At 36.6% G+C, this 25790-nt stretch overlaps 2 protein-coding genes across 9 annotated transcripts; both read right to left on the bottom strand.

The window, feature by feature from the left end:
• Positions 1 to 232: 232 nt before the first annotated feature.
• LOC112510767 lies at positions 233 to 9978 on the bottom strand. Of its 6 annotated transcripts, none has more exons than XM_025116105.1 (10): positions 9777 to 9978; positions 9543 to 9628; positions 7863 to 7975; positions 6905 to 7038; positions 6523 to 6576; positions 4375 to 4428; positions 3619 to 3672; positions 3139 to 3192; positions 2323 to 2376; positions 233 to 820 (listed from the first exon to the last, which is right to left on the bottom strand). In XM_025116105.1, the coding sequence occupies exons 3-10, from the start codon at positions 7919 to 7921 to the stop codon at positions 375 to 377; spliced, it is 909 nt and encodes a 302-aa protein (XP_024971873.1). In that variant the 5' UTR covers positions 7922 to 7975; positions 9543 to 9628; positions 9777 to 9978; the 3' UTR covers positions 233 to 374. The 6 variants fall into 6 exon arrangements, with proteins under 6 accessions (XP_024971873.1, XP_024971874.1, XP_024971875.1 ...); XM_025116106.1 differs by having other exon boundaries at positions 9543 to 9623; XM_025116107.1 differs by having other exon boundaries at positions 9543 to 9607.
• Positions 9979 to 11129: 1151 nt separating this feature from the next.
• On the bottom strand, positions 11130 to 25106 carry LOC112511087 (golgin candidate 5-like). 3 transcript variants are annotated; one of them, XM_025116497.1, is made up of 20 exons: positions 24840 to 25106; positions 24483 to 24702; positions 20997 to 22111; positions 19760 to 19831; positions 19295 to 19369; positions 18865 to 18979; positions 18496 to 18557; positions 18354 to 18401; positions 17479 to 17763; positions 17071 to 17130; positions 16628 to 16711; positions 16491 to 16556; positions 16321 to 16419; positions 16024 to 16242; positions 14584 to 14698; positions 14008 to 14225; positions 13398 to 13457; positions 13154 to 13267; positions 12048 to 12122; positions 11130 to 11381 (listed from the first exon to the last, which is right to left on the bottom strand). In XM_025116497.1, exons 2-20 carry the CDS (start codon positions 24637 to 24639, stop codon positions 11340 to 11342), a joined length of 3081 nt encoding a protein of 1026 aa, XP_024972265.1. In that variant the 5' UTR covers positions 24640 to 24702; positions 24840 to 25106; the 3' UTR covers positions 11130 to 11339. The 3 variants fall into 3 exon arrangements, with proteins under 3 accessions (XP_024972265.1, XP_024972266.1, XP_024972268.1); XM_025116498.1 differs by having other exon boundaries at positions 20997 to 22105; positions 24840 to 25078; XM_025116500.1 differs by lacking the exons at positions 11130 to 11381; positions 12048 to 12122; positions 13154 to 13267; positions 13398 to 13457 and having other exon boundaries at positions 14016 to 14125; positions 14205 to 14225.
• Positions 25107 to 25790: the final 684 nt, after the last annotated feature.

Here is a 25790-nt window from a genome sequence, read left to right as displayed (position 1 = left end):
TTACAAAAATAGTCTCTAAACTATTTCAAAACTTGCATTTCTAGTCTTTTAAGATTTTTTTTTACACTTTCGGTTTAAGTTTTATTATTACGCCTGTAATCAAGTCGACTAACAAGCACCATAAATACTGAAATGTTGACACGACACGACACGACATTGTCCAGTGCAAAAAATTGAAGCAAATTGAAACTCGAGCTTCGAGCCACTAGTCAACTCGGCTCGTTTACGCCCCTGATGCTGACGAGTACAAAGGTACCTTTGCCATTCATGCAAATAACTACATGTTCAAACCCAAGTCCACAAGTTTGATTGTAATAAACCATCAGATTTGAGTCACAGTTTTCATCGCATGATGCATATAAAAAGCTTCAAAGCTACTCACTATATCCTCCTCTCATGAACCTGTTTCCGGCATCCGGTGCGCTAAAATCACCAGGGTTCCGGTTCACCGTAATCATCAAGATGTGACCGTCACATGGCATAGCCGCACACGTTCCAGGACCCTTTGACCCACCAGCTTCGGGACCAGTCAGCATGCCTCCATGTTCACTGCCAAGTGCACCAGCTACGGGTGCCTCGGCTAGCTTTTCGTAGTTGGCTTTCTTGGTCATGGTCCGAGAGCCCTCGGGTCCAAGGTTCGGTCTTTTAACCGCTTTGGGTCTTGTCTTTTCGACTTGGAGTCTCTTCTGCTTCTTCTTGTTCCATGCACGACGAGTAACTTCAACACCCTTTCGTTTTTTCAAAAACAAGCCCAAAGTGTCGTCATTAGAGTCGTCTTCACTATCGATGGTGAATATACTGTTGACTTTATCAGTATTCCCTGCATCAAAATGTGCGTAAGATTTTATGGCCTCCGAGATCCCTCAAAATGTCAGACAAACTGACAAAAGACCTCGGGATTGGAAAAAAAAACAAGACATGTGAAGAAAGTGGTAGCATAGTAATATAGGAGCGTGTGAAAAAATGCAACATAAAAACGAAGCGGGGACACACACGAGGGACATAATAAAACAAACAGGAATTGCAAAGGGTATTACTAAGAACTACTAGAGGAGGAAGGGAAACTTGTTTAGTTGATTTTTCATTAAGTCCTGTATGGATAAAGTTGTGTGTATTAATCTGTCTTTATAGATTTGGAAGGCTTTTGTTTTTTTTTTTGGGGGGGGGGGGGGTTAATAGATGGAAGGAGCATACAAACATTGCCCTAAGATTGACATAAATAAGGCATGAAAAGTAAGAAAACTAAAACAACTCTCTATCCAACGTATGGCTTAGGTAACCTGATTGTGGAACTGGACGGGACTAAACTGACGAGAGTGAGGTAGGCCGGTGAAATAATTATAGAACGTTTTAGGGTTTTAACTTGACATAGGTGGTTTAGTAATTTACCAATCTTGTTCCATCTAACTGATTTTTGTTCCACCTATTTTGATGGGACCAAGGATATATGCATTTGTCCCACTTAGGTCTTGTCATGTCTTAGCCTAATGACACGCCAAGGGATAACAAGCTTTTGTTCTGTACTGTCATGTTCCATCCCGTGTACCAAACGGACCCTAAGTGCCAATTTCTCTAGTCCAGTATCAAGATCTATTACCAAATCAAACCAAATGAACCAGTATCTCTCTCATAGAGATGGGTCTAGGGTCTAGGGTCTAGGGGGTAGGATGTATGTAGACATGTCCGATAACCCTCTACCCAAGGAATAAATTCTGAACGAACCCAATATATTCCACATGGAAGTGCAGTCCGAGGGATAAGATGTATGCATAAGAGGCTGTTTGGCTGGTTTTCTATTAAGTTTTGTATGGATAAAGTTGTGTGTGTGGATCAATCTATCTATAGAGAAGGTTTTTGTCTGGAAGGGTTTTTCATGGATGGAAGGAGAGTGTTCCATAATTAGGAGGGGTAGGTTCGGAAAAAAAAACTTGGCTTTCTGAATAAAGCTCACTCCTAAAAGCTTACCTCATAAGTCACTTTCTATATCATTAAGCCACAACCAAATAGTCATGTATAGCTACCGAATAAGCTGTGAGACTCATTAAGCTCATTAAGCTGCTAACAAACGGGCCCTAACTGTCTTCTACCCATCTACCCAAGGAGCAGAGCTGGTTGTTTTTGTATCATGATCTATTGTTGCCAGGAAATGATAAATCAAGGACACACTAGTTCAAGAATTTACCCACATTTGATGTCATTGCCAAAATTCTTAACATATGATTTAAAAAACATAACAATTTAGTTCTTTTTAGCTCAAAAAACAAAAAATATGACACCCCAAATCAGACTCCATATCCAACATCTATTCATCAGAATTCATACCTGTAGCGGTTCCAAATCCAATATCATTTCCCTTAGAAATTTCTAGTTCCAATCCTGTCAAAAAAACGTAGAGTAATATGGGAGGTAAGATGTACGTAAACCTGAACTGTACCCAAAAATAGTAGAGCAGTTGTTTCTATGATGACCCCCAACTTGCAAAAAAGTTTGCAAAAAGATTTTGGTGGAGCGCAGAGAGCTCCATGAAGTTTGTCAAAAACAATGGGAAGGAATTGAAAAGTTGACACCAAAAGGTAAATTACTAGGAGCTCTGTAAAGAACCAAAAATAAAAAGACCCCATATACATATAGGGGTGGACTTGGTAGAATACCAAGTTTTTCCCAATACCATGTAACCAACCAATTATAATTGATACGCAAAATCCTTCACCGTGTACCAACCAACTGTACCTAGTACCAACTTTTTTCAGTCGGTACTGGTTTTGTACCAACTTCAAGTTACATGTATAAAAATTTGTCATTTTATTCGAACTGTTTTTAGGTAACCAATGTGATGTTTAAGGGTTTTTTAGTGCAACGAATATTCAGATGTTGAAACAAAATAAGTAAAACATAAAATGTTTGATAATCAATACATTAAAAAAATACAAAAACTAATAAATGATTAAATATGTGGATACCATAGTACTATCAAGGCATGCAAAGTCCAATACCGTGTACCAACCAATTTTGTATACTGGTACGGTACTACCAATCCATTGTAATTGATACCAATTAAATTGGTACTATGGTTGGTATACATGTAACATGTTGGTTGGTTTGGTGCCACCCCTAATATATATTCGCTAGAATTTATACCTTCCACTGTTTCAAATCCGCTAATTTTTCGCTTGGAAATTTGCAGTTCAAACGCTGTCAAAAGACCGGAGACAAATAATGTCTATCAGCATCAAATGACGTATATGATCAACCAATCAAGATCTATTGTTGGTGGGAAAAGATAAATCAAGGAAACACTAGTTCAAGAATCTATCTACATTCACAGTCGTCAAAATTTATATTACTCCCTCCGTCCCAAAATAAATGTATACGCTTTAGAAATGTGTAATTATTACACTTCTTAATCAACTACATGACAATTTTACCCTTTATAATATATGAAGCAATGCATTTCTCCTTATCATAATCAAGGGTGAAATTGGAAGTGGACGACTTATTTTTGGGCAAACTAAAATAAAAATGTGGACACTTGTTCTTGGGACGGAGGGAGTATAATTTGAAAAACAAACAGCCCAAATTCAAACTCCATATCCAACATCTATCCGTTAGAATTTGCACCTCTAGCAGTTGCTATTGCAGTCTCCTTTCCTTTAGATATTTCTAGCTCATATCCTATAAAAAAAACGAAGAAGGAATACCGTTATCAGTATCAAATGATAAATGAACGACACCGTTTCAAAATTTTATGGTTTAACCAACATTCAAAAGTTAACAAAATTCTTACAACTCCCTCCCTCCCAAAATAAATATCGACTATGTTAAAGGCACATATATAGAAATGTGTAACTGCCATACTTTTAAAATTAATAAGTGACAATTTTATCCTTAACAATGAAGTGCCTAATTAACTTCTCTATCTCATACTACCTCCATCCCAAAATAAATGTCCACAATGAAAATGGTACATTTTAGAAATGTATAATATTACACTTTCTAATTCACCAGAGACAATTTTACCTTAATAATAGAGAGAAATTTTCTCCATCTTATAATTAAGGGTAGAATGGGAAAGAAAATATTTACTTTTTTGAAAGTGGACACTTATTCTAGGACGAATTAAAACATAAATGTGGACACTAATTTTGGGACTGAGGGAGTAATTGAAGGGTATAATTGGAAAGTATGCACTTACTTTTGAAGGCAAACACTTATTTTGGGACTAACTAAAATAGAAATTTGGACACATATTTTAGGACGGAGGGAGTATATAATTTAAGAAATCGAAACAATTTAGTTCCTTTTGCTTCAGGCAACAAAGAATTTGACAGCCAAAATCAGACTTCATAATCAATATCTTTTAGTTAGAATTCGTACCTGTAGCGGTATCCGATCCAGTATCGTTTGCTATAGGAATTTCAAGTTCAAATCCTGTAAAAAGAGAAGAATAATACTGTTTATTAGCATAAAATAGCATAGATCTATTGTTAGAATCATTAATCAAGCATACACACATCAATAAGTAGGAAACAGTGAATCAAAGATAATATCATATAGTTCGATGATTTTCCTACATGCACCATCTTTGCTAGGATTTTTATTACTCCCTCTGTCCCAAAATAAATGTCCACACTGAAAAACGCACAGAGTTTTAGAGATGTGTAATTATTACACTTTCTAATTAACTAAATGACAATGTTACCCTTAATAATGAAGGGAATAATGACTTCCTCGATCTCATAACTAAGGGTAGAATTAGAAAGTAGACACTTATTTTGGGACTAAGGCAAGGTTTAAGAATGTAAACGAGCGTCGAGCGTTTTCCTCTTAGGTACGTAAGGTGTAAGCCTCGATGCGGTTGAGGCGTAAGCCCCAAAAAAGAAAACAACAAAATTATAAATCTGTAACACTTAACAAAAAAGCACAATTTCGTACAAATAAACAAACTATAAAGCCCATGATTCAGAATATCTACACACACACATATATATGTGTGTGTGTGTATAAAACCGATGATGTAAAAAATTTATGTATAAAAAACAGATTATGTACGTAAAACAGATTACTCACAAGAATATATACATAAATCAGAGTGTGTGTGTGTGTATATAGGATTGGTTCACGTGAGACCAGGCTGTTTTCATGAGACCCGTGAGACCATTATTTTACCCTTTTTTTGGGAAGTTTTAAGTGTAAAAAAGTGGTTTCACGGGTCTCATGAAAACAGGTTGGTCTCATGTGATCCCAAGTCTATATAGATATAAAACAGATTATACAGAATTTATATATATATATATATATATATATATATACAGATTATACAGAATTTGTATAAAAAACAGAGAATATATATATAACAGATATGTAGATAAAAACAGAATATATATATATATATATATATATATATATATACATATACATATATATATAAACAGATTATACCTAAAAACAGCATGTATATACTAATATACATAAGAACAGAGAAATCATTGGAGAGAAGAGCAAAGAAACAATGGTTGACTGTTCATTGGAGTCTTGGAGAGAAGAAGCAATAGAAGTCAAAAAAACTTAACAATTAACTGGTTTGGTGTTGAATTGATATAGGCAGAAGAATAAGAGTTTGGGTTCCATTAGGAATAAGACGTCGATCGGTTTCCATAATAATATTACGGGTTTTTTTAGTTTTAAAAAGGGAAGGTTTTTTTATAGATGAGAAGAGACACACGCCTCTGGGCTGGCCCACTGCTTCACCCATCAAGGCGTACAATCTGATCTGTTAGAGGCGGCGCCTCATAAACGTTTTTGGCTGAATCGCCCTGAGGCACGCCTCTGGCGTTTTTAAAACGGTGGACTAAGGGAGTATTATTTAGGAACTGTTTACCTAAACTTTCATTTACCTTGCCGGGTAAGATTCTAGTCCATCAAAACAACATCGTATGCAACAATTTACCCGGTAACCGTTAACCGGGTAAGAGTCATCACCCTCAGTTATCGGGTAAGACTCTCTGTCCTTGCCATCACTTTTACAGGGAAGATTCTCGGTCCTTGCCATGTTCATATGGTAAGCGGTTACCGGGTAAGCGGTTACCGGGTAAGCGTTTAGTAAACGGCCCCTTAGGGGTTGTTTGGTTGGTTTTCCATTAAGTCTTGTATGGATAAAGTTGTATGTGTGGATTAATCTGCCTGTATAAATTGAGAAGGTTTTTGTTTGAGAGGGTTTTTCATAGATGGAAGAAGTGTGTTTCTAATTGGGAAAAACCCTAACTTTCTGCATAAAGCTCCCTCTGAAGGCTTACTGAAGAAGCCACTCCTATATCATTAAGCCACTACCAAACAATCATGTATAGCTGACCGAATAGGTTGTGAGTCTCATGGAGCTATTAACAAACAGACCCTTAGTGTGGTTCAACAATTTGTCTTCGATATTATGTAGTTAGTTCAATAGTAGATCGAAAACAAAATAGTCTGGTTCGTTTTGTAATAGGAATTCAGACAAGCCACACATCCAAACATCTCTTCATATACCTCTAAGAGTATCAGATCCAGCCTCTTTTCCCTTGGAAGTTTCTCCTTCAGATACTGTCAAAAAAAAACAGAAAGACCGCATCAGCATTGAAAATAATGCATCAAACACCACCATATACTCCATCCTTCACAAAACAACTGTCCACATTTCTAATTTAGTTTGTCCCAAAGTAAGTGTTTAACTTTCAAAGTTAGTGTCTACTTTTCAATTTTACCCTTAATTATAAGATAAAGAAATTCATTACTTCCTATACTATTAGGGGTAAAATTGTCATTTAAATAATTAAAAACGTGTAATAATTACAGATTTCTAAAATTGTTTGCCTTTTTCATTGTGGACATTTATTTTGGGACGAAGAGAGTAATTCGCTATGTTACTTACATTTGGGAGCTTCAGCATCTTCAGAGATGTTTAGATGAACCAAGGATATTGATTCAAAATCCTTATAGGCACATAATGATGCGAAGGGCCAACACTTTTCTGGATCTTTTTCGCGAATGGAAGAAACAAACTTACTGCATACTCAATTAGATTAGCGACTCTTAGAAATCGTAATTTGGGCTTTGTTGGCTCATATGAAGAATTGCAACTCATTCACGTGCTTTTATTTATCTCATACAAAAGTGCCAAAGAAGAGCATCATCTACGTTCTATGGTCCACTGTTATTTCCTTCCCTTAAACCAAACAAACCCAATGAACCCCATGCAGACTAGAGGATAAGATGTATGCAGCGTGTCCTCTACCCCAAGGGGTAAAGAGATGGTTTCCGTGAAGATTCCCGGCTTGAAAAAAAAATTGTACATGGGTATTATCTGGTTCAACAATTTGCCTAATTACATGGTTGTTTCTAGAATTCCACAACTCCGTTAGTCCCAAAATAAGTGTCCACTTTCAGAAGTTTATATTTCCAATTCTACCCTTAATTATGAGATGGAGAAATTCATTACTCCCTCCGTTATCAAGGGTAAAATTATCATTTAGTTAATTAAAAAGCGTAATGATTATGCATTCTAAGACTGTGCACCTTTTTCATTGTGGACATTTATTTTGGGATAGAGGAAGTATATTTTATGTACTCGTCTGTAAGAAGAAAACCAGACAACAAAAAGATAAGATTGGAAAATTGTTAGTAACTTAGTGTTAACAGTTTTCTTACAAAATTGTATCAAAAAGTTCATAACTTTTTACATTCCAAATCAGGCTACAAATCCAAGCCCCAACTCAAGGTGAGGTAGTCACTATTCACATGTGCATTTTAGAGACAAAATCTTCATGTTTATTGTAAAACATATGTAAATAAGACATGCTAAAAAACGCTAATTTCAAATCCACACATACCGAATGGGAAAGTTCTTAAATCCAATTCTTTCCCTGTTTGCTTCGAGATCCATCTCCATATCAAGAATATAAGTTGAAGGAGATTTGCCTCAACCACTAGAAACTTGAAAACCCTAGAACACAATTTGGGCAAAGAAGAGATTGGTACCATATATGAATAAAATTATGTGCATTGGGTGATTGTGAAAACGTTAATAAATTATACAATCACACTAACTTATAGAAACTTGATATCATCGTATCGCTCAACACAAAAATGGAACAAATAATTGTATAAAACTTGAGAAGAGCTTGATTCTTGCACTCACAACCCTCTAAACAAACAACGTTTTTGATCAACCTTCCATTCTTGATCAAATTTATCGATTGATAAAAAATGAGTGTAAAGATCAAGTAAAATTATGAAGTTAAAACAATGAACACACATACACACACCGCATCGGGCCATCGTTGCCCTAATTAAACCCTAGATCGCAAGACCGATAACAAAGTGGAGAGATCTGAACCTGCCTTTTCTCAAATGTGAAGATCTCAAGGTTTAGATAGCTTCAAATCATTAATATAATCGGTTGAAGTTTGAGGAGAGAGAGCATGCATAGATACTATTGGTTCTATTGAGAAAAAGGGTTCTCGCGACGTGGGCTACTTGATAAAGAAAGAGTTTTGAGTTTGCACGAAAGACCTAGTTCACCTAAGGTGTACATATACGGGACTGGATGGGCGAAAGAGAGGTAGTGGATGAAAAAATCACAAAATGAATTAGGGTTTTAATTTGGCATGGGTAGTTTAGTAATTTACCAATTTTGCCCCATCTCCCGGGACAAAAAAAAATGCAATTTTGACCCACTCAGGTCCTGTCCTGTCCCAGTATAATGTCATGCCAAATGTGGGACAGCAATTTTTGTCCCGTCCTATCCCTCCTGTCCCGCATACCAAACACGCCCCTTAGGACTAATTGTAAGGCTAAAGCACTAACTCAACTAGGGCATTCGGCTTTACCAAATGACATAGTCAAAAGTATCATTTTTAAGCCGTCGTAAATGGGTTGAAATGCCACACGTACATAAAATCACGCCATCTTGTGGACCCGCAAAGCAAATACACCATTTTTCACTTGGGTACTAACACTTACCAAAACTAAGGAAGATTAAAAGAAATAAAGTAAAGAGTAAATGCCTCATAATGGTCTAAACAGTTGTAAGAAACAAAACATTAACAGGAAGGCAACACAATATGTGTAAATGGATCATTCAACAAATTGGAACTCTATTGGCGAAAGCTTCATTACATAATCAACAATTTATACACATAAAAAAGTGATTCGAAATCAAATTGACACAATCCTACAAAACCAAGGCTCAAGTTCACAAAGATGATATAGGTAAATGGATCATTCAACAAAATTGGAACAGGATTCATTACATAATCAACCAGTTATGCTAATAAATCCGTGGTTCAAAATCAAATTTATATAATTATACAGAATCAAGGCTCAAGCTCACAAACACGATATAGGTAAATGGATCATCCAACAAACTGGAACTCCAAAGGGAAAAGCTTCATTACATAATTAACCGCTTATGCACGTAAACAAAAGCGATTCAAAATAAACTCGAGTTCATCATAGTCATATTATAAATATAGAAGCAATATAAACGAGATGAAGAAAGCAAAACTCACCTCATGTGTTAGATCTTGGTCGAACCTTTAAATGTATCTTCAAGACGCAAACTCAATCCAAAACCCTTGAAATATTTTGATCTAACCTTTCAGATTTTTGAATTTTGGGGGAATATTTAGAAATCGATAAACAATAAATTGGTGTAACTCGAAATTGTAGTGAAGAAACCCTAAATTATTCGTATTAGAGCTAGAACAATCGCAAAGTGGTTGTGTTTGAAATGTAGAGCTCACAGATTAACGTCCAATCTTAGTTTGTTGTTTCCTTCAACAGATAGACATTAGAACGGATTTGAACTTGAAATTCCTACAGCAAACGAGACTGGATTGGAAACCGCTACAGCATTTGAACTAGAAGCAGAGGAGACTGCATCAAACACGTGAACTACAAATTTACAAGGGAAACGATATTCGATTTGAAACTGCTGGAGCCATGAATTCTGATGTCGGATATATTTGGGCGGTTATATTCCTTGTTGTAAAGAATTATTATACCCGAAAGTAAGTTACCGGTTTGGTCCTTGTAGTATTTGAATTTTTACGGAATTAGTCTTTAGACTTCATTTATTACGTAAAAAACCTTAAGGTATGCAATTTTAACGGATTTGGTTCTTTGTCCTAACAATCATCTACCACCATCTCCGTTAAGTCCGAGGGTATGTTTATTTCGTTTGCATGGTTTTTTTTGTTATTTCTCTTTCATTCAAGTTCAAAATAGCGTGAGGTATGGTGTGGCAGCGAGACAGAGCTTCAACTTGGATGCCACAGCGAGATCACGACGTTTTTCAAGGGATGACTTATGACAAAAAATCCTTGTATGTTTTTGGTCCTTCAAATTTTGTACTAGTCGAGCGTATTCATAAAGATATTATTTGACTTTTCAAACAGAGGACAAATACATCCTTGTCATAAAGTTGCGATACCAGAAGTCATATGCAACTGTTTGCAAAACGGCACAGTTAACGTAATTGACCCGGTATGCACTTACCCAACAAGTGTTTGGTAAATGACCCGATAATCAACCACAAGGGTGGTGCCCGATTGGTTTGAGCGTGACTCAAAAGGTCAAAAGTACCTGGAGGTCTCAGGTTCAAATACAATGAGAAATAAAAATCCCCTTGTGGCCACGGAGGTTCAAATGCGATGACTCCGGACTATCTGCAAAGCAGATGGTTGCCTTAGGATTAGTCGGCTCGCATAGCGGGTTGGATATCCAGGTTAATAAAAAAAGACCCAGTAATCATATACAATTGTTTTTCAATTGAAAATTTGGAACACGAAAAATTATTGCAAGATAATACAAAAAAATTATATTGGTACCTAAGATGTAAAGTTTTAAACATTTAAGCATCCGGGTAACTGATTATTATGCTGATGTAGCGAATGATATGATATCCAACTTAGTATTATTTGCTGACGTAATTAGTGACATTGAATTTTTTTTAATCTAAAATTAGTCTTCAACCAGTTACCCGAAGTACTTAAATATTTAAAACTTTACATCTTAGGTATCAAAATAGAAATTCTAAAATTACCTAAAATAAAAATCAAGTTAAAGTACGTTACTTTTTCCATGCAACCTGCCAATAAAAAAACAAAAAACAAAACGTAGTTCTTGGATTCATATCAATTTTACAAAGAAAGGTTACAAAACAAATGAAAACCAAAATCATTAAAGTATTTTATACATATACAAGTATGAAATATAGAAATGCAAGATGGAAATAAAAATAATTAAATAATTAAAAAAAGGTCATAAAATGTATTTCCACATTTACCCCCCGAAGCATGACCTCCTTAAGCAGAAGCACTAATCGATGATGAACTTAACACCTGGATCTGCAGATACAAATATTTAGCAACATAAATCTAATAAAATTGTAGGTAAAGTTCGGGGAAAAATCTATAAAAAAAAAAATGAAAATTTGAGGAACGTCTTTACTTGTATACACATGTGCATACCATAAAGATGAATTGGTTACCAGAGTGTTCCTCAATTTTTTTATTTTTTTGGTAGTTTTTCCCTGAACCTCCCTCTAAACTTGTATATGTTTTCGAGGATATTCATTTTGGGCAAAATGTAACGAAATTTATCTTAGTTTCTATTTACTGTAAAGATGAAATCATTTTCTTGACGAGGTTAACAAACATTAAATTGTTCCTACTTCATACCCATTTGACTTGATAAACGGGCTTTCAGCCTACGTGACATCTGTTGATTTTTGGCATTGAATTTTTCCACGTAACCAAAGATTACAATATAAGGGGCCGTTTACAAAATGCTTACCGAGTGATAAACTGCGGGTAAGTGTTCAGTAAACGGCCCATGAGTAGACAACTTGGCATCCACGTCATCAATAACTACTAGATGGTAACGGTTACAGGTCAAAATGGGTACGAAATAGAAAGAATTGGAACATTTTTTGAATATTAGGAAAAAAAATCATCTCGTCTACAGATTTCTATCTTTAATATTATTGGCTCTTTTTTGAAGAATATATTTACCTTATTTACAAGCATGTTTACTTGTTCTCTGTACATCTCCTTTAAGTCCACAATATCAGCACGAAGCTCTTCAAGCTACAAGCAAGCAAAATTACAAGTTATAGTATGTTCTTGAAGGGTATGCGGACGGGACTAGATGCAGATGAAAGAATTGTGGAAGGTTTTAGGGGAATAATCTGATATGGGTAGTTTAGTAATTTACCAATCTTGTCTCATGTTCCTTAATTTTGTTCCATGTATTTTAGTGTCGAGTCCAATCCTAGTCTAATTCCGCACTAAAAATGGGATAACAAGTTTTTGTACTGGCGGTATTGGATACGGTGGCACGTTTCACTGCTTCATTCATCCGCTATAGTGTAAAAAGTTATAGGGTCGTGAAAAGTGTCACCGTATCAATTTGTTGTGTACCATCATATATATTTAGAAACTACAATAAAGACACAAGTTTCCCTTTGGTAGAGTTGGTTTGAGAGGCTTTTCTTCTATGCCAGAGGCCAGACCCAAGTTCGAATCACGTTAGTATCATTTTCTGGACCTCACATATGAAAAGCAATAAACTAACCAAAAGACCAATGATGGTTTTGTAAAAGATATCCATATATTTGTTTCTTATAGTCAAATGGTGCCAACAACTTGATAAAATCTCTAGGTCCGTCTCTCCTGTCCCGTCCCGCATACCAAACACGTTGATATCCCATCATTTTTATTTCTTGGGCATGCAAGTGTCACAAGTTTTGTTAAACCAAACGAACTCTTTATATCCCACCCGAAAGCAGGTCCTAGGAGGGAGGGGGAATGTGGGCAAACATGACCTCTACCACAAAGCGCAATCGCATTTGGTAGGAAAATACAAGTCTAAGAAAAGTTGGAGCCTAATCAAAAATAATTTTTTGGGGTAAAAAGATAATTACCGGCAACCCCAACCGTCCTAGGAACCCACCTCCAAGGACACCAATGTTAGGGGACAATTTTTTGCTCACTCAGCGTTTGAGGCTAGCAAGGGAGGGGGGTTTGAACCCATGACCTATTATGTATATCGGCAAATTCGCCCCACCCTTTGCCAATTGAGCTACACGCTAGAGCCCTAATTAGAAGTGAAGGTGTACCTCCTCATCTCGTTCCCCCATCAACTCCAGTGCCGCAGAGTGCCTGCGTCTTAGTGCTTCTAGGTCTGCTTTCAAGCCAGGCAGCAGAGACACTTCCGACCGCAATTTTTCACACTGCACCAAAAATAGCGCAGCAGATCGAAGGTAATTAGAAACAGACATCATCGAATATTTTCTGCTCGGCGAGCGGAAGAGGATGGCAGCTAAAGAAGATGATAAGAAACGGGGAAAAAGTAAAGCCTACCTCCTCAGTCATTTTAACCAACTCCTCGGCAAGAGAGTCGCGAATGGATTCCATGGATGCCTAAAGTTCACAATGCACCATAAACCACTCAATAAAATCAAAAATTGGACAAGGGTGAGTGTTAAAGTGTGTAATTGATTGACGGAGCAGATGCTATAGAAGGACAAATACAAGAACCATATCCAAATGAATGGTTGTCAGGATGCTCCTCAGTTTTTTATTTTTTGGGGGGTTTTCCCCTGAACCTTCCTCCCTCTCTCTCTATATATATAAAAGGAGGATCAACAGAGAAGTTGATCAATTTGCAAGATGACGAGAAGTTCCAAGATCATATATGATTACACGTACGAACGTTTAATCATATATGATTAAACACATTATACATCCAAAAGGGACGCATGCGACTTGGTGAACGCAGCCTTTTGGGAAGGTCGCCCGTCATATGCCGGTCATCGCAACATGTGTTTGATCATATATGATTAAGTGTGTATATCACGTGCAATCATATATGATCGTGGAACTTCCCGCCTTCTCGCAAATTGAACACCTTCTCGTTTGAACATGACCCTATATATATCAGTTTCATCAATGATTCAGAATCTACTCGTACCAATCTAGACATATAAGATGCAAGTTCACCCTCCTTTTGACGTAGGGCAGCTTCGAAAGCATTTGGAGTCATACTCTTTAAATAATATGAGTTCATGGTAGGTTCTCCAGGATTTCTCCTTTCAGAGAAAGTATCAGACGAGTCCAAAGATGCCTGCAGATAAAAACTTTCCTCCATACTACCTAAACTGCTAGTACCTGAAACTCTGCGAGTCAAGCCTGCACATTAGGTCCACACGTTAGAAACAAAATAAGAGAAAAATGGATCATAAATAGAGAATAAAGGGCAGGTTCAAATGAGAACAGTAAATCTTTTCAGAACCTGGGATCAACTATTCATGATGAATGTCGTGATAGATACTCATGATGAAACCTGGTGAAATGCATGATACCTGAACTATGAAATATTCATGATGAATAGCATGATATCATGAACTACAAAATATTCATGATGAAAGTACTCATGATTATTTAGGGTTATTCATCATGAATAATAAATAGTTGATTCCCAGGTTCTCAAATGTATTTATGTTCTCATTAGAACTTTCCCTAAAGAGAATAAATATATCTTCTTTACCATTTTCATAGGAAGACTTAGTTCTGGTTATGGGACTTTGTTCAGGAACAATAGAAGACTGAAGACGAGTTGTGGTTTCCAGTTCTAAACGTGCGGCCTTCTCGCGTTCTATATCCTGTTATAATCAGGAACATACTTAGTATAACTCGAAGTATTTCCATAAACAGAGAGATTAGTAGTAACAAATATATAATAAAACGTAGGAACAAATAGTCCTTAAAGCATCCACTGATGCAACTTTCTGGTGGCAAGGGCAGTAAGATGTTTACCTCTCACATAATAGCAGACAAATGACTTAGAAGGAGGTGACATACATCATAGAGTTTTGCAAATATATAATATTATAGAAACAGAGAGAACAAAGGCACAGCATAAAACAATAAGGACAAGTTTCAAATTTAATAGCCTTTTCAGAATACGCGGGGAATGGAAATAACAAGAAGAGAGGTTAAGGGACCGTTTACTAAAGGTTTACCCGGTAAGCGCTTACCGGGCCATTTACCTTACCATATGAACATGGAAGGGCCAAGAAGCTTACCCGGTAAGAGCGATAATAAGGTCATAAGGATGGAGAGTCTTATCCGGTAAGTGAGGGTGACGACTCCTACCTGGAAAGCGCTTACTGGGTAAATTGTTGCATACAGTACCATTTTGATGGACTACAATCTTACCCGATAAAGTAAGTTTAAGTGTTGACTCTTACCGGTAAGCGCTTACTAGGTAAGCGATCAGGTAAATGGCCCCTAAGACTATAATAGAAAGCATTAAAATAATCCTAAGATGTGTCATCAAAATGTACAAGTCGTAACACTTCTAATGGGATACAACACATATTGGTATATTTATGCTAGGATAATTATAAACATAGAAGTGATACATTGCAATTGACAAAGCAAAAATGTTAAAGATTGTTTAGTAGCAGAAGGTCATAACCACAAAAACAACAAAATCTACCAAAGGGTCATTGGCCCAGCGGTACCCAGGTTACCAGTAAAGCCCAGCCTCCCATGAGGTCAAGGGTTCAAACATTTCCAAATGATACAGAAAAACCATGTTTGCATGGCCCTACTACACTATGCTCAACAATTTCTTCACACAATATATACGTATCTACCTGTAAGGGTTTGTTTGTTAGCAGCTTAACGAGTTTAATGGAACTCGCAACTTATTCGGTTAGTGATGCATGATTGTTTGGTAGTGGCTTAATGATATAGAAAGTGGCTTATTCATTAAGCTTCTAGGGGAGAGCTTTATGCAGAAAACCAAGTTTTTTCCGAACATGCTCATTCCATCGATGAAGAAACTCTCTCAAACAAAAACCTTCCCAGTCTATACAAACAGATTAATCCGCACGGACAACTTTATCCATACAGGACTCAACAGACAACCAACCAAACAGCCCCTAAATCTTACTAAAAATAAAGGAACGACAAGTGCTACCTGCTGGAGAAGTTCCTGGTGGGTCAATGCTTCGTGTAGCTCTTGCTTGTGTTTTCTATTGAGTTCCCTCATCTCTTCTTCAAGTCGTTTCACATGATCTTCATGAGTATCAGCCTCCTCTTTTAATGCTAGGTACTCCTGCCGATTTTCTGCTGCTTTCTGTCTTTCCTTCTCAAGTGACCTAGTTAATTGTGTTTGCTCAGCTCTTAAACATGATATCTGCAATAAATTTTAATGGTAAGCAAATGATTGCTATAAAGTTGAAGCAAAAAGCAACCAATCAATGAGTAGAAGCACCTGAACTTCAAGAACATTTATCCGAGATAATGTTTGGGATAGGCGTTCATTTACAGAGTTCTCTCTTTCCTCTGCAGCTGCAGATTTGGCCTCCGCTTCCTTCAAATTCAAAAATATTAGAGATGCCGATGAAATGAAGAAAAATGATTCAATAACTTATTTGGTGGGACCTGAAGCCGCGAGTTTAGTGATCTCTCAACAGCAGTCCAAGCTTCTGCTCTTCTAGCTGTATTTTCCTATTACATAACGTGGTTTCAGCAAAATAACCAGCAAAAATCAGAAAAGGAAGTTTAAAATGAAAGCAAACCTGCATAGCTTCTATCTGCCTTAAAAGAGGTCTAGTAGAATCAGGAACTTGCATGACCAACTCTTCGCATCTACGCTCACTTGCCTAGACAAATAATACATTTAGTTTAGTAAGTCGAAAGAAATGGCTTCATGGATGACTGGTGAAGGTTGGGTTCTGGTGAAATGGAAGTTATGGTGAGAAGAGTAAGAAGGGATCTCCACTCTTGGATCAATCCTAATTGAAGATCAACACTAATGCGGTGCACCTAGATGCACCTGATCAATTCCCATGATAAGCGCAATTCATGGGGTGGGGTGAGATAAAGGTGATCAAGGGTCCAGATCCCTTCTTATACTTCTCATTTAACTCCTATTCTCACAATCCTTCGTCTGACTCGTGAGTGATTAATATAGATAAACATAAGATTAACTTGATAAAAATATTATGGAAGCTGAATGTACTTGGTATCTTTTTTGAAGGTCCTCAACGTCTCTCATAAGCATCTCTTCTCTAAAAACTGCCTGCAAAAATGAAATTCAGTTATTATGAGGTATGAGTGAGATTCAGGGGAAAACCCCTAAAAAATGAAATGCCGAGGAACACCTTAATAACCGTTCCTTTGTTCGATATGCACATGTGTATACAAGTAATTTGAAGATGTTTCCTGGTTCTATGCACGTGTGCATGTTATGCACACATGCATACTGGAAAAATTACTTATAAATCATGTATGCACATGTGAATACCATACAGATGAATGGTTACTAGAGTGTTCCTCGGTTTTTCATTTTTTGTGGTTTTCTCATGAACCTGACCCTATGGCGTATATACCAAGTAGTACTTGCAATTTAAATGTTCCAGATGGAAACCTGCTGCTCCGTTCTGCTCAGAGTTCGTCTCAACTCTTCTAGAGTTTGAACTAACATGACTTCACGTTCCTCGGCCTCTCTTAGGTGACTCTGTAGCTCGGTTCTGGCTTCACTGTTAGCTTGCGCCTCTGCTAATGCTTCAGCTTCCTTGGCTGCACTCAATGCATTTGTATAATATTCTTTTTGTGTAGCAAGTTCAGCCTGGTTTTTCTCTATTGTTTCTTGCAGAAGTTTCTCTGTGGCTGCCTTATCCTTCTTTATACTCTCTACTTTGTTCTCTTCAACCTGGAAGGTAATTGAAAAGGATAAGTAACATTAACAACAATAGGTAAACAGTCTAACTTTCGTATCTTTTTTGCATATATATATAAGCTAGTAGCGTGCATAAATGCTTTAAAAATTGCAGGAGTTCCCTAGACATAATTTTTTTAAATCATAAAGCATTGAAAAAGTGGAAAACAAAAAGGACTGATGAAATGGAGGAAAGGTGACCCTGAGGGTCTAAAACCACCGAGACATGTTCAGTGTAGTTGTGTTCTCACCCCTTTATACAGACTACAGACACTTGAGGAAACTAAGGGGCCGTTTACTAAACACTTACCTTGTATGCATTTACGAGTGCAATTACCTTACCGGGTGAACATAACAAGGACCAAGAATCTTACCCGGTAAGAGTGGAGGCAAGAATCAAGAGTCTTACCCGGTAAATGCTTACCGGGTTATAAATGCTTACTATCAATCCATTTTGATGACCGAGAATGTTATCCCTTAAGGTAAATGAAAGTGGTGACTTTTGCGGTAAGTGCTTACTCGATAAGTGTTTGGTAAACGGCTCCTATCTTTATCTTAACCATTAAGCTGGAGAAGTAGAATACCTGCAGTTTGGCGATCAATCCTTTCTTCTCTTCTTCAAACTCCCTAATCTAGCTTTCACACAAAATAACTCTTACATATTAGAATATGTTGAGAGGAACAACTTCAGCCAAATGGAAAAACAGTAATATCTTTATTGCATACCTGTGCCCGCAATTTCCTAATTTGAGATTCTTGAGCAGCTTGTTTCTTTGAAAGCGCTTCACCTAAATGAATGAAAATGAATAGGAACGTCATTTTTATCATAGAAAATGTACTCTTTACACAAAAAGGTTGGAACCATATCTGCGGTAGCATAGGCTGCAAATATTTTGTAAAACAGTCGAAACCAGATTCACATTTAAAGTTGTTAAGAGAACATCTGAAATCTCACAACCCTGTACCAATCAATCAATGACACTCGTAATTCATACAAATATACTTTTAGACAACCTTCAATGCAATGTGGAAACATAGATGCAAATAGAATCATGGAAGTAGACCTCCTGTTAAAGATTTAAATGAATTTATTACCTTCTGCCATAACTTGAGTGATTATTTCATCTTTTTCTTTCAGAAGAGCAGCAGCATCACTTTTCTTATTTTGCTCTCTACGTAGTGTATCTCTTTCCTTTGTGAGAGCATAAACCTGTAGTGAAGCTAAGAGTTAAAATGTAGCAACCAACATAAGTATATCAGCAGCATTAATTCTATGCTTCCGATAATTGGAGTTATATGCACCCCATTAATTCTTGCTACGTGGTTCAAAGAAGAAATCATTAAGCTCAACAACAATTTAAAGAATATTAACTATCTAGCTTCTTCTTCTTCAAGAGTTGAGACATTTTGATGATTGATTTCAATACAAATATTTTTTACCAGCGTTAAAGACCTTTCTTAACCAGGCTCCTATGAACGAAAATCCTTGATATTAAACAAAGTTTCAAATATACAAACTGTTTACCTTTCTTTCAAGAGTTGAGACCCTTTGATGATACTCTTCTCGTAGAGACTCAATATCCGCTTCATTTGATTTTCTCTGTTTATTAATGTGAAAGAGAGAGATTAGAAGGAAGAAAAGAGAAGCTCGGTTGGTTAAAGTTCAGGCGGCAACTGCAGTGAAGTTGACATGATAGTTTGACTAGAGTACAAGCTTTGCACACTCTTAACAACTATTTAAGCGTCTTTCCACGGCCCCTTTATGGTGTTAAAATAGGTACCAAGACTGGATGGCCAACTATATTTTATGTGGCAACAACACAGACTATGGAGGGGGCATAAGTACATAACTAGAAAATGTTAATTCCGTTAGCACCTCTTCTAGAGAAACTTGTGTTAATTTCTTATTTTATGATAATAGTAAAACTTTATAAAGAAAGGAAGAAACAATATGCAAAGCATAAAAAGAATAAGGTAAACTTGAACCTACCCTCTGATCCTCAATTATAGACTTCAGATGCTCATTCTCGGTCATCAGCTTTGCAATTTCATCAGCTTTTGCCTGTTAACAGATAACAATACTAATAAAAATGTTTAACTTCAATAATAAACTGTTGCAAAGAAAATGTATTCTCCAAGATTATAGAAGCAAATATCAACATTTCACCCGATAAGAAAATAAATTTTAAAAAACCTAATATAATTAAGTCGTTTCTAAATGATATTAAAATATGACAATGATGAATACAAAATTTACTTCTCTAAGTTGAATTAAATTAAATTTAAATAACTTATCAGCAACCACTGACAGGCTCAAAGATGAAACTATCTTCATCTAGCCTGCTAGTATAACAGAGTGCCTGATGGTCCACGCAAAATCCCATAGACGTGGTTTATCTGTTAGACATATAACTTACAAGCATGGACAAAACAAAAAGTTAACCGCATGGTTCTATCTTTTGATCAAATACAATATTTGGAGCTTGTGATGTCTCTGGGGCCAGCAGGGAAAAGAGTAAAAGTGGTACTTAATTATGCTCACACATAGTGGTAAAAGAATGATGATAAAGCCATGTTTATCCTGTGAAGAACACACAGTAAAATGTGTTGGATATTTGTTTTAACTGTTATTCACATCAAGGAGTGGAAACTATACAACAGATAACTACAAGAAAGATTGTTGCTGGAGCTGATGGCTTACCCCTATTTTATCATATATAGACTTAATATGATAACCCTAGGCAAAAGGAAAAAAGAAATAGTCATAACAGTAAATAGTTTCAATCATATTTGAGTAGACATCTGAAACATCACTCTTTGCATCTCAAGCAATCCGTCTCATCTTTGGCAATAACTTTAATTGGGAAAAGAACCAGGGCAATTTTTTAGTGATACCAGTTTAAAGTTCACAGCAAACAATAAATGGCATATGTTTTCATTTACTAAAATATCATATAAACTAAGAAAGTTCCAGTATGCTCCATTTCTCATTTGAAATATGCATAAACTGGCATCTGGGTTACTGAAAGCAGAAGGTTCCCTAACTATCATTTCATTTGCTCTCAGTAACTTGTTCATGGTGTTATACTATACAGACTTACCAAATTTTCAATTAATATTTAACATATTCCATCCCTTGGTTGCGATTACATTCTTCAAGGATGACATAGTAAATGAGTGGATGACCATAAAAGTTTTCATAAACCAACAGTTTAACTTTTCAATACCTGAGATTGTCGAGCAGCCCCTAGAAGTGCAGTCTCCATCATTTTCATCTCCCTCTTCACCTTCTCAAGTTCAACCATACAATCTGCATTGTCAGATGAATTGCTTTCTGAACTCAAGTGTTTTTCCTTTATGTCACTTTGATTGTCACTAGTTAGCTCGCTTGGTATATGAATCTCATCATTTGCATTGTTTTCCTTTGGAACTACTTCAGGAACCACTGAAGAGACATCATCTGAACTTTGTAATGAATGCAGTTGGCCTTCTTCAGCAACTTTAGTCGTCTCATGGATGACAGATTGAACTTCATTTAGCTCAGTCACAATCCCATCTTGGCCATCATATGAAGGTTTCACCACTTCAACTGCAGAAACTTCCTGTGAAGCCTCTTCTAACTGTATCTTCAGTCCATCCTCATCCTTTGGTAAATCAGGAGCAGGGTGCACTTCATTTAGCTCAGAGGTAACTACAACTTGGTCTGAGAGATTTGTTGACTCATCTTGTATTGATTCAGACTTTTTTGAAGAGCCAACTTCGGAACTATCCCTACTGAGAACACGGACCACAAACTCTGATTGTTCAGCATGATCTGCACTTAATTCTGCTCGTGAATCCACTTCAGCTTCACTGTGGTCAGCAGCAGTAGTAGTTGTCTCATCAGATACTGCAATATTTGTTGCTGCAGATTTTTCAGCAACATTCTCTGCATACTCAGAAATTGCAACATTTATTTCCAGGGGTTTGTCAGCAATATCTGCATCCTCAGAAAGTGCAATACTTGATTCCGTAGGTTTTTTGCAATTAGCCTCCTCCAAGACTTCAATATTTTTTTTGGCAGGTTTTTCACTATTAGCCTCCTCCAAAACATCGATGTTTGTTTCCGCAGGGTGATCCTTATGCTCTTCAGGCTTTAAAGTTTCTGCCTTTTCTTCTCTAACAGACTGGTAATGTTCATCAGTAGCGTTGGCTGGATTATCAGCCTGATCTCCTTCCTTTTCCTTGGAAAAGGATGTATGTTGAGGACTTGAAGATTCAAGTTTTTCCATGGACTCAACAGTGCCATCCTCACCTTTCTGTCCCATAAAGGCCATCAAATCGGCAGGCCATGACCCTGAAGCTGGTTGCAAATAATAGATACACTTAATAGCAGCACAATAAGAGAGAGAAAAACCATCAGCCTCACCTCTTTCAAAATGATCGACTTTCCAACATCATAACAATAAAGCATCAGAACAAATATGTAGACAAATACTTTTTGTTTTTTGAAGTTCCCTACTCCAAAAATAACCACTACTTAACATCCAAAAATCTTTGTGTATCACCATAGCAGTCATGGTGCAAACCCGAACATGAGTCTGACACTGGCACAACCCATGCCATTTGCCAAAACAAAAGAATGAAAGTAAATCATAATACATCTGTTTGAAAGTGATACAACGAAATAAAAAAACCTTTAGCTAGTAGTGTACTTCAATGCCAAAAGCCACAGCAGAACTACCAAGTTACTAAACAAAAGTCATAGTCTTTACAATTGACCCACCACAAAGAAAAGAACAATAGTCAATGAACAAATGTGACCATCACACAAGCAATGAGTCATTATGCGTCCTGTTTATCCCATCATATTCAAAGTTCTAAGAACTTGCATGTTGTCTAACTCATAACTTGATAACCAAAGGGCCTTTGGCCTAGCGATATGAGTCCTTGGCCTTCTAGGAGGTCAAGGGTTCAAACCTCACCAAAGGTGAGGAGGGTGTGTGAGTTTATTTGTTCTATTTGCCGTATATAAATATTATATACTTCAAAAAAAAACATGATTGACACAGATGTGTACAGATCCCTGAGAAAAATGGAGTGCCTAAGATAGCATATGAGGAAGATGACAGGTTGGATGTCATTATAACATGGGAACATATTTGTTTTATAAGCGGACACTATGTGAAAAACTCCCTAACTATGTGTTGAACAAAGATGTTACTAATGTTCTGTTAATTTTTATTTCTTCTGTTCCTTGGAAATTTGTTGCCTTTTTAATTGTGTGGGAAGCTTGCCATGAGATGGATGTTGCTGTCCCTAACCAGACCATAAATATTGAATCACTCAAGATTCCTACCGGAAATCAAGAAAAGGCGTGTTGCTCACTTACGTCAAAAGAAGCACGATGCTAGAATTTTTCCTTACCCTTGACCAAAAAGAACATCTTGCAAAATGGATGATGCTTTTGCTTCAAAATAAGATATTATTGTTTTCTTGTCATTTAGATGTTGGCATTTTATACTTACCATTTTTGCTTCTTATTTTCGTTTAGGATGTTAGTGTTTTATACTCCCTCCACCCTTGCCCCACAATGAACTTGTAATTACCTTTTTATCAGATTTCCCATGAAAATTGCCAAGTTCCCTTGTTTGGAAACTTTTTAAATTAGAATTGTATATTTACCCATAGTCACATACTCACATTTACAAATACATAATCATATTGACTTGGGTCCACAAAATTCTCTTATTACTCTGGGGTATTTAATAAATTTGACTAATACTAGAATTTCCTTGTCAAATGTTGCAGCATCCATGAAACAAGGGAACACTTACTATAAATACCTCAAAATTTGGTTTTGGATGCCGGTACTTCTTTTGTTGATTTGATGCCAGTAACTCACCATGTTGGACATCGAATGGTACCATTTAGATTGAACTTTTTGTTTCATTTTAAGTGTTCCAGGTTTTGAATGATGCTTTGATTTGACACTAATACGAAGTTGTGTATTCACTTTTGTTGAAGTTTGGTACAACTGATACGGCAGCTCAAGAATTTACAAGTGCAGTGGCAGCTCACAGTTCAAGCGAGCCACAGGCGCAACCAGTCTGTCGTTCCAGCCGAAGTCGGGTGGCCCCTAAGTGGCACCATAACTATGTAGTTAAGAATAAATGGTCAAAGTAGCAGGTGTGGCATATGGTTAAGTAGTTGTGGTAGTTATACATGTTGAGTGGTTAATCTTAATTGTAGGAAAGTAACCATGTCTGGAAACCAACTTATAGCTTTCCCTTAGTTGTCGTAACCATGTAAAAGGGAGGAAAAAGGGAATGTAAGTGATGTCTTTTATGCTGGAAATTCCTTGTCTTCTATCTCTACTCTTCTCCTTCCTGTTAATTCTGGAGTTGGCACTCACTCGAAGAGTGTAACTTAAGATCGTATCAACAACAAAGGGGGATCTAGTTGTTTCAAAGAATAGTTAGGAGTTAAATGGGGCCATTTGCAACAACAAACACAGGGTCGGGCAAAATAATCAGGCATGGAGCAATAACCCCTGGCCATACAAGCATCCCGTCCAACTAGTTCAGTCCAACTCCACAAACAAATGACCCCAAATAGCTATATTCCATGTGTTTTATGGTATAATATCGTAGACGTTTTTGTGTAGTGGAATACTAAAAGAAGAAATGAAAGGTTGATTTCAAATTTAAGGTAAGACGTATCAAGTGAGGTACCTTCAGCGGTGGAAGTAGTACCACCAGCCTTGTCTTCAAAACCAAGAGCACTGTCAAAGTTCTTCTCAATGTTCTTGACGCTCTCACTGAACTTGTTAACAGCTCCAGCTAAATCCGGGAAGTTCCCCAACGAGACCTTCCCACTAAACCAAGCCATCGCCAAATTATAACTTAAATCTTCCAAATCCTCAAACTATACGGATCAGTCTCATCAGAATTTCTACATATTCAGACGAAAATTCAACATGATCAGCATTGAATTTCACATAAACTCAAGTGTAGGCATTAGATCACAAGAAGCACAACAGATCTATAGTTTCAAGGACTCAAATTAAAAATTACGGAGTATGGGCATACCTTTCTTTGTTGCCCTCAATGAACCTCTGTGGATATTGTTGCCAGCTTTCAACTGCCAGTGATCAATCTTTGTGAAGAAAAACTTAACTGATTTGAGATAAGATGACGACTAATTGATCTGGAAGACGATACATATGTAGGTCAAATGGCTTTCAGTGAAGACGATTGAGCAGAAATCAGGTGCGAAAAAAGGGCTTGCCGACGGCGATGAACTCAAATCCAGATAGCGTGAAGGTTCCAGGCTCCGATTTTGTTGAGCCGGTGATTCACCAAAATGGAATAAACATGTTTATTATATTTTCATGGCAAACATCCTCAAAATCGAGTTAAAAGAGATAAAAGTTATATCGAAAAATAAGTATTTTAACTTAGATTTTTATTTTGTCATTTTGGTAGTTAAAGATTTAATGTTTTAAATATTTAAGTATTTAGATAATTGGTCGAAACATTAACAGGTTACCGTGTTGATGTTTCAACAGGTTATCCGAGTATTTAAATGTTTAAAACTTTACATTTTATGTACCAAAAAAGTTGAAAGTACGCTACCCAAAATAAGAATCAAGATAAAGTACGTTACTTTTTCATGCATTTTGCCCAAATTTAACACTATTAGTTACTTACCGGGTAAGATTTTAATCCACCAAAAATATATAGCATGTCAGGGACAGCTCATAAATTTTTTCAAATTGTTGGCACCATTTTACTATAAGAAAAAATTGTAGGGAAAAAATTTCCAACGGTGGCACCCTTTGACCATAAGAAACAAATATACGGATTTTTTTTTCAATCAATAGCACCTTTTGACTAAAAAAAGTGACAGTTACATGATTCGAATTTGGGTCTGGATGGAATAAAAGTCTTGTAAACGAACTCTACCAAATAAAACTTGTTCTCATTGTAATTTCAAATACATATGGTGGCACAAAACAAATTAATACAGTTACACCTTTT

Source organism: Cynara cardunculus, assembly GCF_001531365.2.
Source record: "Cynara cardunculus var. scolymus isolate 2C chromosome LG 4, CcrdV1, whole genome shotgun sequence".
NCBI classification, from domain to species: Eukaryota; Viridiplantae; Streptophyta; class Magnoliopsida; order Asterales; family Asteraceae; genus Cynara; species Cynara cardunculus.
Note: the sequence above shows the minus strand (reverse complement) of the source record. Positions and strands in the feature narration are given on the sequence as shown.

What these genes read in the sequence shown, in the direction of transcription:
- LOC112511087 (XM_025116497.1), bottom strand. Translation starts at nt 24,639, where the DNA reads ATGGCTTGGTTTAGTGGGAAGGTCTCGTTGGGGAACTTCCCGGATTTA. An exon ending in CTATAATTGAGGATCAGAGG is followed by an intron (nt 19,370 to 19,759) that starts GTAGGTTCAAGT and finishes ATTAATAAACAG; the next exon opens with AGAAAATCAAATGAAGCGGA. An exon ending in TAAATGTTCTTGAAGTTCAG is followed by an intron (nt 16,243 to 16,320) that starts GTGCTTCTACTC and finishes AATTTATTGCAG; the next exon opens with ATATCATGTTTAAGAGCTGA.
- LOC112510767 (XM_025116105.1), bottom strand. Translation starts at nt 7,921, where the DNA reads ATGGAGATGGATCTCGAAGCAAACAGGGAAAGAATTGGATTTAAGAAC. An exon ending in TGCAATAGCAACTGCTAGAG is followed by an intron (nt 3,193 to 3,618) that starts GTGCAAATTCTA and finishes GTCTTTTGACAG; the next exon opens with CGTTTGAACTGCAAATTTCC. An exon ending in CGGATTTGAAACAGTGGAAG is followed by an intron (nt 2,377 to 3,138) that starts GTATAAATTCTA and finishes TTTTTTTGACAG; the next exon opens with GATTGGAACTAGAAATTTCT.